The sequence below is a fragment of the Cydia strobilella genome, chromosome 18 (genome assembly GCF_947568885.1).
Source record: "Cydia strobilella chromosome 18, ilCydStro3.1, whole genome shotgun sequence".
NCBI classification, from domain to species: domain Eukaryota; kingdom Metazoa; phylum Arthropoda; class Insecta; order Lepidoptera; family Tortricidae; genus Cydia; species Cydia strobilella.
The window spans coordinates 8,184,768-8,198,733 of record NC_086058.1 but is presented as its reverse complement, the minus strand read 5'-3'; the positions used below and the strand labels follow the sequence as shown (position 1 = coordinate 8,198,733).

At 35.4% G+C, this 13,966-nt stretch overlaps 1 protein-coding gene across 1 annotated transcript; it reads right to left on the bottom strand.

Moving 5' to 3' along the window:
• Nucleotides 1–3,815: 3,815 nt before the first annotated feature.
• LOC134749727 (putative uncharacterized protein DDB_G0277255) lies at nt 3,816–11,810 on the bottom strand. The gene is made up of 5 exons (XM_063684748.1): nt 11,606–11,810; nt 11,032–11,338; nt 8,758–10,761; nt 8,539–8,661; nt 3,816–5,614 (listed from the first exon to the last, which is right to left on the bottom strand). The coding sequence occupies exons 1-5, from the start codon at nt 11,648–11,650 to the stop codon at nt 4,872–4,874; spliced, it is 3,222 nt and encodes a 1,073-aa protein (XP_063540818.1). The 5' UTR covers nt 11,651–11,810; the 3' UTR covers nt 3,816–4,871.
• Nucleotides 11,811–13,966: the final 2,156 nt, after the last annotated feature.

Here is a 13,966-nt window from a genome sequence, read left to right as displayed (position 1 = left end):
CCTGCCGAGCATTCCAAAAAGTCGGCATCGACTTCGCAGGTCCGATAGCAGTAAAGAATTCTCGTGTAAGAAGAGCTCTACAGACAAAAGGCTACATATGCGTATTTGTTTGTTTTGTGACAAAAGCTATACATCTGGAGCTCTCTTCAGACTTAACCACTGATGCTTTCCTTGCTTGTTTCAAGCGATTCATAGCGCGGAGAGGCCTCCCTACCGACGTATTTTGTGACAATGGTGGATGCTTTAAGGGGGCAAAGAACCAATTAGCTGAGCTGTACAATTTAAATGCATCACAGGATCATCAGACCCTGGTGCAATCCTATGCGGCACAACAACGCATTACCTTTCACTTTGTGCCAAGCTATTCACCAGTGTTTGCTGGTCTTGCCGAGGCTGCTGTTAAAAGCACTAAGTACCACTTAAAGCGCATATTGCAAGCTTATGTGCTGACATATGAACAACTTAATTCTATTTTATGTCAGATTGAATCGACGCTGAATTCTAGGCCACTTTTGCCTGTAACTACTGATGATATTAATGATTACAGCTATCTTTCGCCTGGCCACTTTTTGATTGGCACTTCTATGACATCCCTCCCGGAAGCGGACTTGGCCGAGTTACCTAATAATAGATTAAAGTTCTGGGAAATCTGTAACAAGGTTAAAGGTCACTTTTGGAAGGTATGGCATAAATATTATTTAAACGTATTACAATGTCGTCCCAAGTGGCGGGATAGCCAACCAAATGTTAAAGTTGGTGCTTTAGTAATCATGAGAGAGCCTAACTCTCCCCCTATGTCATGGCCTATGGCCAGAATTGTTAAAGTATATCCTGGTGATGATGATAAGGTGCGCGTTGTAGACCTCTTGGCACCTAATAAAAAGGTGTACAAGCGATCATTAAGCGGTTTCGCTGTGTTACCTATTGAATGATTTTCTTATGTATATCAACCCACTATGCATTGTGTTTTAATACAACCATGTATGTTTGGACACTAAGTATGTCTAAAAAATATGTGTAAGCTAAGTTTATAGTTTTAAAAAAAGGCTATTATTTCTCCTAGTAATAACTGTAAGTTTAGTAGGTAACCAACTGTATTGTTAATAACACTCAGAAGTTAAAGAGTGTTAATTTAGTTTTCTTTTTTGCTAATTGCGTTTATCAACATATGCGCTGTATTTTGTTGTTATTTTGCTAATACTCCTTAAGATATTCTCAATAATATTGATCTTTATTTGTTTTTCTGTAGGGTTCGAATAACAAAAATGTTTAATAAGATGTAACGCTTTATTGTTTGGGTTTATTATAAACATAAGTAAGTTTCTTTAGTTGGATTACTCCACGATGCTGTGTAATGAGGCTATACCCATTTTAGTAACATATTATGAACTTATAATTATTTAAGGCGAAGGTTTCCGCCCGCCCCAGCATGTTGGCAAGTCCAACAGAACATACTTGTTATATAATGTATTAACTCCTTTTTACACTCTGTTATTTTACCTTTTCTGTTTCCATGTAAACGGATAACAATTAGAATCTATCCTTCACATTCACCTTACAGGTGCTTACATTGTGTGTGCTTTAAATATAATAAATTGTGACCATCAAGACGGGCTTTCCTTCCTCGCCTTACTGAACCAGCCATTCCACCTCACCGCTGAACACTCTATATTGCCGATGACGCGCGCTGGCGATCTCAGTACCGCGGCAGAGCTTGAAGAGGTCGGACCTGTGTCGGTCGGCTCCGCACGTTTTCGACGGCGACAACGAGGTTTTTTATCGTTGTGTGCGGCAGGCGCCGTGTAAAACGCTATACTGTGTGCGTGTAAACTGCGACTGAGAAACTTTGATCCGAGTACTGTATTTGTTGTTATAGTATATACAAACATAACAAACTTCCGAACAACAATAAAAATATTTGAAATTACCTGACATTTTATAGGTAGCAAATAAAATAAAAAACAGCCAAGTGCGAGTCGGACTTGCGCACAAAGGGTTCCGTACTACGCACAAAACAGTAAATAAATCACGTTTGTTGTATGGGAGCACCACTTAAATATCTATTTTATTCTGTTTTTAAGATTATTGGTTTTTAGATATTTAAGTGGTGCTCCGCTGTCTGTCTGTCCGTCTGTCACCAGGCTGTATCTCATGAACCGTGATAGCTAGACAGTTGAAAGTTTCACAGATGTATTTCTGTTGCCGCTATAACAACAAATACTAAAAACAGAATAAAATGTGGTATTTCCTATAAAAAGGGACCTTATTGTCGATGGCGTTTACGCCATTATAAACGATGCTCCGATATAACTAAGACTGAACTTGTATAAGTTTTGAGTATGTATTACTCATCCTCCTTATGAACCCTGGCAGTACCTACTGGAACTTAGGTTTGGTGCAACATAGGCGCACAATGTTTTGATCATTCGACTCGTCTTGATGAGCAACTTGGGAGAGGAGTACTCATGATAGAGCTGATGCTGAACCGTGGCAGTACCTAGTGGAACTTAGGATTGGTGAAACATAGGCACACGCTGTTTTAGTCATCCGACTCGTCTTGATGAGCACTTAGGAGAGCAGTACCCATGATAGAGCTGATGCTGAACTCTGGCAGTACCTAGTGGAACTAAGGTTTGGTTGACATATCAGTCAAATTTGACAGATTGGCAGTTTTGGTCATTTTCAGGGAAAATTATCTTTTTGGGATAGAATTTAGCACCAAGTAACATTGTTAAGTGTAGATTTATACTATCAGTCAAAATTGTCATTTTTGACAGTTTTGGATCCCAGATCGAAACGGCTTGTCCAATTTTGATAGGACCTTCAACATTAGTCATGGGATGGAAAATGTAGTTTGACACATCTGTCAAAACTGTCAAAATTGACAGTTTGACAGTTTTTGTCATTTTTAGTGAAAATTAACATGTTTTGTTAAAGTTTTGTACTAAGTGACATAGTTTAGTGTTGTTTGACATATCAGTCAAATTTGACAGATTGACAGTTTTTGTCATTTTCAGTGAAAATTATCTTTTTGGGATATAATTTAGCACCAAGTGACATTGTTAAGTGTAAATTTATACAATCTGTCAAAATTGTCATTTTGCGACATTTTGACATTTTTGGATCCCAAATCGAAACGGTTTGTCCGATTTTGATAGGACCTTTAACATTAGTCATGGGATGGAAAATGTAGTTTGACACATCTGTCAAAACTGTCAAAATTGACAGTTTTTGTCATTTTTAGTGAAAATTAACATGTTTTGTTAAAGTTTGGTACTAAGTGACATAGTTTAGTGTTGTTTGACATATCAGTCAAATTTGACAGATTGACAGTTTTTGTCATTTTCAGTGAAAATTATCTTTTTGGGATAGAATTTAGCACCCAGTGACATTGTTAAGTGTAGATTTATACTATCTGTCAAAATTGACAGTTTGTGACATTTTGACAGTTTTGGATCCCAAAACGAAACGGCTTGTCCGATTTTGATAGGACCTTCATCATTAGTCATGGGATGGAAAATGCAGTTTGACACATCTGTCAAAATTGACAGTTTGGCAGTTTTTGTATTTTTTTGTGAAAATTAACGTTTTGTTAAAGTTTGGTACTAAGTGACATAGTTTAGTGTTGTTTGACATATCAGTCAAGTTTGACAGATTGACAGTTTTTGTCATTTTCAGTGAAAATTATCTTTTTGGGATATAATTTAGCAAACAAACCATGTTCATTTTCACTAAAAAAGACAAAAACTGTCAATATGTCAAATTTGACTGATATGTCAAACAACACTAAACAAAACTTTAACTTCAATGGCCATTAACGTCTCAAAAATTTAATTCGAATTAACTTTAATGCAATTGGTGCGTAATGCAATTGGTTAATGGCGGAACTAATGGTTAATGCAATTGATCAATGGTTAATTAAAATTAACAATTACGGCCAACACTGCTACATATAGCTAAAATAGTTTCGCTACCCAAGCGGTACGGTTACCCTGTACCTGTACCAAATGTAATGACGAAACATGTAAACAAGCGAGTATAATTTCTTTCTAGTATAAAATAATTCTTTTATAATACAAAAGTAAGTACATTTGCACTGGATTTAGTATTTTCGTACCAAATAACAATAATTAGGATTTTAAAATTTAAGTACAGTTAGTGTCGTTATAATAGTTTTCAGTATGCTTCACGAAGGATCAAGATTATTTAATCCGTCATTGTAGTGCGAGCGAGAGGGAAAACGTGGTAGAAGGGATCGGCATACTGAGCTCGCACAGCCCGCCGCAGCGCGTAAAATACCTAAACTCGCTCAACGCCGAAATGTAATAGCGCTCTTAATAAGAAAGCAGAACAGCAGTATCACCTTCGCGTGTTACCGCCGATACCCGATGTATCTTTCTAAAATTCGAAGGTCGTTCTCAGTTAACGGACTGTATGTTTGTTTTTATAGCGGCAACAAAAACACATCATCTGTGAAAATTTCAACTGTCTAGCTATCACGGTTCATGAAATACAGCCTGGTGACAAACAGATGGACAGTGGAGTCGTAGTAATAGGGTCCCGTTTTTAGCTTTTGGGTACGGAACCCTAAAAACACGAAGTTCATCTAATTTAAAATCTGCAACTTTCATTTAATGGTTGTAATAAAGACAACGCCGTTTGAAAAAGTTTCAGCGCGGATGGAACGTTAATTATGTAAAAAAAAACTAGTTATAAATGTGTCGCTTAACTTTAAAACTCAGGTAAATCTATTCGACCCTCTCAACAAATATCTACTTACCCTATTACCTTTTATTAATACCAAAATAGCATAATCTGTCAGATGGATTTACCCGAGTTTGAAGTTAAGTGATTCAATTCGTGTGTGTACCTCACGTCTTGGTTGCTCTATTTCTGATTTTGTCGTTGGCCAGCATATTTTTCGACTTATTGAAAGAAATTCTTTTGCTTGGCGCTCGAGATTTTCTTGTACGGGTCATTGTTAGTTCAAATTTGTCAGAATTAAACGAAGATGACAGGTCAATGTTGCGTGATCTTAAAACTTTACAAATATCCATTTTCATTTGATTAGCTGGTTTTTGTACTTTAGAAGTTTTATTAGGGCGTTTTGGGGTTTCCACTCGTTTTTTAGAGTTTTCTATTAAACTGTGATTTTCTTTTTTATTTCTTTTTTTTGTGATTTCGGTCGCTTTAGTCTTATTATTATTCTCCTGTGTTGCTTTCTTCGCCGTCTTTTGTTTCTTTTGAACTTTTGCTTTAGTTGGTATGTTTTCTTTAATTGAAGTATCATTTTCTTTAAGATCTGAATTATTCGCGGATTCCAACGCAGCTGATAGGTTTTTTAGTCTTCTTGACCTCAGTGATGTGTTTGATGTTTCGTTATTATTTTGTACCGTCGTTATTTTTTCAGGTTGAGACTTATCATCAGACTTCTTCTTTGTTTTTGATTGAATTTTATTTGTTAATCTTTTGCTTGTTTGCTTTTTCGGGATTTTCTCTATGTCCTGCAACACTAATAAAGGAATTTTGTTAGTTTTTGTTACTTTCGTTGTTGAAGTCGGTTGGGTGTCGGGGCCACTTTGCTTGGGATTGACTCCGTAATTCTGTGTCAAGTCTGTGAAAGAAAAACGATACATGAATAAATGAAACATACAACATGATGTGGTCAGATATGGTCTATGGTTTTTAGGGTTCCGTACCTCAAAAGGAAAAAAACGGAACCCTTATAGGATCACTCGTGCGTCTGTCTGTCCGTCTGTCACAGCCTATTTTTTTCGAAACTACTGGACCAATTAAGTTGAAATTTGGTATATATATGTACGTTTGTGACCCAAAGATGGACATGTAACGTAAACATATTAATTTTAAACACGGGGGCCACTTTTGGGGGGTAAATGAGAAAATTAAAAAAATAAAGTTTGTCAAACTATATCGTGTTACAAGAGCTCTTTGTGAGAATCTCAAATATATATTTTTTATAATTTTAAAGTAAATAGTTTAGAAGTTATTCAAGAAAATAGGCAAAAAATTACCATTCCCCCCCCCCCTTTATCTCCGAAACTACTGGGTCAAAAATTTTGAAAAAAATACACAAAATTGATCTTTACCATATAGATTTATTTAAATAGTAGGCAGGTTAGGTTCGTTAGGTTTCTTTAGATGTCCGAAGGACAAACAAACTACGCAGAAATAGAAGCCCTCGAATTAAGTGTTTGGACGGAGATTATGGTTTTTTTCCGAGGAGTTGTTGAGAGACTGAGAGGGGAAATTAGTTTCTTAAATTATTTATGTAACTTAAATCAACAAAAAATAATGAAAAACTCGTAAGTATTCATATATAAGCGTAGACAAATACGTTTTAAACGTTACGGAGGAGGGTGTATATATCAATAACTAATTATTTAAATTATTGTGCTACAAAACGTTATACGTAAAACCATTATAAGTATCGATAAATATGCTTTTAGCTGGTATGACATTTGATTCGTTATAATTAAAATCTATATGCACAAAAAATATATGAAAACTGCTGAGTATGTCATCAAATACTATGGCTAAAAATGTATGGCACAATATATTATATTTATGACTTTTCATTTGTATGCGCAATTGCGCAATGATGATTATGACACAAGTTGTTATGCGTATCTAAGATATGACTTACAAACTCAATATGGACCCTTCATTTATAAATTAGGTAGGTACGCAAAATTAATTAAGCCTTCAACAGACGTAGCTATAATATACATTAATATACCGTAAGATACCGAAATACCTATATAATATTAATAGGTAATTTATAACTAATTATGTTACAATTAATTATGAAATATTGTCAATTGATTGATTTGAAAATTTGAGTTTTTCATAATTTTCATTTTCTTTTTGACTGTTATTATATTGCACAGCACACAGCTATACAAAACACGTGCTAACAGAGAGACTGTCTCGTAAACAAATATCCTACCACCTAAATGGCTCTCTTTATTATTTCTAATGTACCTATTTAGTTTAATAATTTTAGAGTGCACCGCCAACAAACTGTTTCACAGTTTGGCGAACATTAGATTAAGGTATATACTTTTAATGTTGTAATTCTTGTTAAATTTTCAATATAAAAAAAAAACAGTGTACAACAGGCACAACATAAATATTGATTACTTCACTGAAACATCACAATTCATCACATCACTTATTAGCATCATCATCATCATCATATCAGCCCTTTATCGCCCACTGCTGAGCATAGGCCTCTCTTATTAGCACTACATATAGTTCTCATTGCTTATTTACTTATATTCGTAAGACTAAAACAGCAACATCATCTGTGAAAATTGTTAACTGTCTAGCTATCACGGTTCATGAGATACAGCCTGCTGACAGACAGACGGACAGCGGTGTCTTAGTAATAGGGTCCCGTTTTTACCCTTTGGGTACGGAACACCAAAAATGAACATGTACAAAGTATCGCGTAAAAGTATGCTTACAGTGCATACATCATATCACAATTACTGTTTATTTTATTTTTTATGTACGTATGAAAATAAGTTCCCAAAGTATTTCCAAAAATTAAAAAAATAAAAACTATTATATAAAGTTATTATAATAACATTTTAAACATTATATCTAAGAAAGACTACTTATTATTATTATTATTATTGTTTTGTACAATAAAGTGATTTACTACTACTACTACTACTATTACCTAATTTTTTTATACATCTACATCTAATTTTTTTATACCACGGTAGCAGCAAGAACAAGAGGATTGAACAAGCGCACAAGTCGTCCAATGATAAGTAGCCACCATAGCCTATAGACACTTGCAGCTCCAATAAGATTAGTATAAAAGGATACACTGTGTTGACCTATGTCAGCTAAAATAAATATTCTTTAACACGTGTACACTTAACTTGCGCTTAAAGACTAAAAGAGATTTGTCATTTTTCACTTCACGTGTTGATTCAAACTTCGCACCTTCATATGTGATTGATTTCTGCCCATAAGTCATTGTTCTTGATCGGCATAAAATTATGTCATCTGCATTTCGATTACGATAATTTCCTAGGTCTTTTTGTCTAGTAAATGTTATTTGCGAGTGAATATCTTTATGTAATTTTTTTCTAACCAGAGTATACAAATATTAAAAACGTAAAGCTGCTTGACAGTCATCAGTTTGGTTTCCTGAAATAGTTTTTTTGTAGGGGTCAGATAATAGTAGTGTAGTAATACAGACTTGTAAATAGTAGTAGTAGTAGTAGTAGTAAAACTCTTTATTGTACAAAAAGAAACATAAAACAAGAGAAAAACGCATCATTTGTACAAAGGCGAACTTATCCCTTTCAGGGATCGCTTCCAGTTAACCTTTGAGCAATTAAATTAAATTGGTGATACTTTCGCAATTTTAAGACTGTCAGGAAAGAAAACCTCCCTCAATTAATTAGCGGTTTCTCCGCATCTGAAAGACACACTCGTACAATCAATACCTACGTGTCTTTAGAAGCTATGATGTATAGGGTTACAATTACAAATGATTACCTGTGTGGTGGTGCACCTGCATCGGGGACAAATGGCGCCGCTCGGCACACTCGTGGTCGCTTTCGTCCGTGTCCCAGAACGCGTCGATACGGCTGCGGCTCAGCATGACCCTCTTCGCGGGACCTACGCAATGAATACACGTGTTAACAATGATATACAATAACTGACCAACAGTTCTGTGCAATAGCAATTACTCGTACAATTCGTACAAATACTTACAAGGTTTCACAGGACTATCCATTCTGGGAGCTGCTTGAAGCATTCTCTTAACATCTTTGTTGTTTTTATTATTTGTGTTATGCTTATCATCTAGGTCTTTACATTTTTCATTACTTAGGGGATTCCTAATTACAACAACTTTGCTATTTAATAGTTTTTCATCACCAACATCTTTGACAATTCTATTATTTGTCAGCTTTATTTCATCAACATCTTTGATATTTTTATTATTTGCTCTTTTCTTATTACCAACATCTTTGACATTTTTATTATTTGCCAGTTTACTTTCCTCTAGATCTTTGATATTTTTATTATTTGTTGTTTTTATATTACCAACATCTTTAGTATTGTTAACATTTATTTGATTTGCATTACTACGGCTTTTAACATTTCTATCACTTGGAGGCTTCATGTTGCCTACATTTCTGCTATTTGTGTTACAAACATCTTTGACACTTTTGTCATTTATCGCATTCACATTATTTGCAGGTTTATTCGCAACATTATTTTCCCCCTCTTGTATATTTTTTTTGGACACAGGTTTTTCTTGTGGTTTACTCTTTGTATCATTAATACTAACTCTGAATATTTCATCATCTGTGTAAGTTTCACTGACACTGTCATTATTACGTGTTGATATAATTGAAGTAACATCCCATTTATCATCACCATTCTTAGTCCCACTGACCCTTGGTTTGGTGGTGTTAGCTGTTATAGTTGAATTAACTTGATTTGGAGGGACAATCTTATGAATCAAATCTAAGAGATTATCGTCATCTTGATAAACATCACGACTTAAAAGGGACTGGCTGGTGACCAATTTTCTTGTCTTATGTTTTTCTCTAGACAATGCACTATAGATATTGCTTTGTGGACTGTCCGCTCGACCACTATCAAAGCTATTATTTTTTCTCTCAGTGACATCAAGTGTCTGGGTAAATAATTTTCTTTTCATAAAGCTGGGCCTCATGGACATGTCACTGGTAGTCAGCTCTGGGTTATCTTGTTCAGGTTCTATGTGTGGCTCTGGGCTAGGAGCTCGTACTGGCTGGGGTTGCGGGATTTCATTCTCTAGAGTACTACAAAGTAGGTCTGGAATGCCAGTAGATTTTGAGATCATTTTCTCACGAAGCCTAGCAGGGGCAGACTTCTTGACAGGAAATTGTGGCTTCACAAATTCAAACTCATTCTTTTCATTGTTATCTATATTTTGTGTTTGCTTCTTAACTTTGTCATTACTTGAACAAGTTTTTGGTTTCTTTGTAGTAAGATTTGGTATGTCTCCTAAACTTTCAGCTTTTCTCTTTCCACTTTTCTTTGCCACTGCTTTTTGTTTTTCTGTTGTATCCAGGAATATGTTGTCATTTTCATCACTCAGTTCATCAATCTGATCTCTTTGTACATTCATCTTTTTATTAGCACAATCTGCCTTTGGAACCTGCTTGCTTTTAACTTGCTGTTGCTCCTCATAAAGTGTAGACCTGTTAAACTTTTGAGATGGGAATTGAAATCCACCCCCGAACCGATAGGCAGGTAAGGGATATCTTTGAGACATCATTGTCATATTTTGCATGCTTTTAGTCGAACATATGGAGGCATTAAGAGTGTTTCTATGCATGGAAGAAATATTTGCTTGGCCACTTGTGTACCTTTGAGAGAAGAAGGTATTTCTAGGACCACACATTGTATTATTCTGGGGGTACAAAGTGTTCTCATTTGGGAGTACACCATTTCTTTGTGAGAACTGTCTCCAGCTGTATCCCGTCCGTGTCGACACACAGTCATCATTGCCGATTGATGAGCTTGATCCTTGCTCACCGTCATCCTCATACCTATTTTGGAAATTATTTACGGACATCTGCATTTTCCGCCTCTTTTGTGCTTTTTTCTTATATTCAAGTTTTCTATCCACTAAATGTTTAATCATTTTCAATTCTTCTTTAGTACATTGATTTATTGTATCAATACAAGATTTGACTGTATCTGCCCGACTGGCTGTTGAATCTGCATATAATAAGCATTTAAATATTTGAGAATATGGAAAAATATTTAGGGAATTATTTTTCTATCAATATTTAATAAATAATAAAAAAAAAAGCCTTTTATTTCTGGGTAATAAATTTTAATAAAAAAATCTAAGATTAAAACAGAATTTGTCTATATTGAAAAATTCCTCCAGAACCGTCCTAAGAGGTATAGGCCTCTTCAAGATTCTTCCATTTTTTTCGGTCTTGGGCCTCTTTGCTGTTAGCTATAAATAAAATAAAATCTTACCAATACTTCTCACTGAGACTGGTGACACTGGTCTGTCATTGTACACTGATCGTTGAGAAAAGCCTCTTGAATGGAAAGGTTGGTAGAAATTTCGCGGCTGCAAGTCACTACGGCCAGAATCAGTGGGAGAGGTATCTCGTCTATAGTATAAACTCCGTTGGCTGCTGGCCACTGATGCTGCAGAACTTTGCTTTTCAAAATTTCGTGGCAAATTCAAGGTAGATGAGAACAGGTTGGGACGAAAACTTGTGTCCATGGTGAAGGTTTTGTTGGTGAAGTTAGTGTTTGGACCTTTGCCTGAAACAATCTAAAAAGAGAAAAATAATTTCTTATAACAGAGAGGTTTGTTTTCACTGCTGTTTATAGTAAGGAGACATATCATTTAGACACCAGTTTCACTAGCATGTTTGATAATTTGTAACCAAGTCCGCATCAGAGAAAAATTCCATCTTATGATATCACCTTCCCAAAGATCCGATATCCTATCGATATCGTCAGTGATTAGACCATTGCGTATGTTTAGTGCACATATTAAAGCTAAACTGCCAGGGGCAGTTTATTGCTAAATACTAACCATTTTAGACCCTTGAAATTTAAAAACATTAGTATTTCTTTCCATAACTTTACTAGACTATTCCACTGTAAAGTATCACTGCTCAATATTTGAACTAGTGAATACACTCGTTAATTAAGGAAATATTCACATTCCACTTTGTAAACAGAACTACATAATTAACTGAGAAAATCACATTCTTTACGATTAACATTTACAAAATTATGAGCCAGACAAACGAGTAACGAATTTCTGTTTGAAGTATGCTTGGCATTTGTGTTGCTTAGAGATGTCCAAACAAAACTTTCCGATACCGGTTTTTAATTTTACTAAGTATAGTTTGTCAAAGGACAGTCTCATTTCAAACATAGACAGAGAGAATCATACTATCTTTGTTTTACACTAGTACTAGCACCTTAAGCGCGCTCCAGGCTACGCGGCGCGAAGCCGCGAATGCGAGTGTGGAGTCAATTTCGCTGATTAGCGAACTAGACTCCAGACTCGCATTCGCGGCTTTGCGCATGAGTGTGAAGGGCCCTTTAAAGAAAGGATGAGTATAGTTTTTTTGTTCTTATTTACTGACAATTGGGTAGGTAAAGTTTTTTGAAGATAGGCAAATTATATTTTTATCCGATAGTATTCGTCATAACGATCACGGAAATGCAGCTCTTTCATTTTTATTTCGTATTATTTATTAAATATATTTTTTTAAGTGACCGAGATGACGTTTGAGAAATTTAATAGCAGATCAGGCACTGCAATGCCTGTGCACGTGATTTAATTGATGAGATAGAAAAAAAAACGATGTCAAGTCAACTGTCAGTGTCACTTAGCTGTCATTGCCGAAAAATAACCTCAGAATAATAACTAAAGCATATTCTGATGCGATTTAGTGTTATCATATGGTTATCATTGAGATTTTCGACGACCTCAGCACGAGCCACGGACTTCTGATTCCCCACGACATCTGCGAGTATTTGAACAAAGATTAAATCTACTTTCGACAACTTGGCACTGCATATTGGACGTTTTCTTGCCTTCACGACGACCCGACCCTTGCGCAGACCCTGGACTGAGTTTTGCAAGAAGGATGAGCGAGTTTATGCGAGCAGATTGTACAAACTTGCCCCACATGGACCTAGTTATGATTTTAAATTATTATCATAACAGTGATAAGCACAATGCCGCCGAAATTAGAGGAGCGAAGGCCCTCCTGTACGTATCAGTGAAATACATACATTAAACATTTTGGTATTTATATTTTACCTGCAATGTTTAGTCTACATATACACCTTAAACGTTAACTTCATTCATTTTTTATTGTTTTAGGGCATCAAGGAACGGATATGTGGAAAATAATGTAGGCTATGTCGAAATAAAAAGAAGCAACACAGAATGTATTCTTCGGGCTAAAGTTGTACCGGAGACCAAATTAAGAAAAAAAAAATTATATTGTGACCGTTCACTTAGACGAAAAAAATAATAATGTCAATGATACATCATTTGATAGTGAGGATTGCCCTGCATCACCTGGTAAATAAAATCTTATAATAAGTGCCCAAAGGCACACAGAATCGGTTATCGAGACACCCCGAGACAGGCCGAGAACGAGTGTGTACAGCCCACATTAAGGTTTTGTGTAACCCGTGCGAAGCCGGGGCGCTATAAATGTTTATTTAATTTTACCCATTTACCAAAATTCCTAGATCTTATAAAGGAATACCTAGTGCCTAAATGCCTGAATCTCAGAATGTATTTTTTTTTCAAACTTCAAATCATTGTAGTGTAGTGATACCTAAATCTCTAATTAGGGGAGAGTGGGTCACAGTGAATTACTTTTTCAGACGTTTAATAAAGTGAATATTAAGTACTATAATAACCTACGTTTTATTCTTGTTCTTCATTTCTACAAAATATTTAGATTTGTATTAAAATGGCCCTTGTTTGACGCAGGTATGTACCTTACCGTTCGAGAAATGGGCCCCTGGTATTTGTGTGTTGAGCAATCGTTATTTGTTTTACAAGGGGGCAAAGTTGTTGTTTAAAGTGGAATTTTGAGCGTTGCAAGGGTTTCAAAGCACGAGGATTAAACAAATGCAATGCAATTAAGATGTGCTCAGATATTTGTGAGAACTTTAGCCGGTCTGATATATCTGATGGCGACTGTACTTACAAACTTTTCTTAGTTTGGGGCTAGGTCGATCTTCGTGTAGGATGTCCCCTAATACTTATTATATGATTTATTTGATAAGTGTTTGTTTATGATAAAAGGATATTCATTTGTGGATTTATATAATAAAACGAGACAAAAATTATTTGATTTTTATTATACTGCTTTGCAAGTTTACTAGAGCACATGCTATCAAAACGGCTTCATCTACA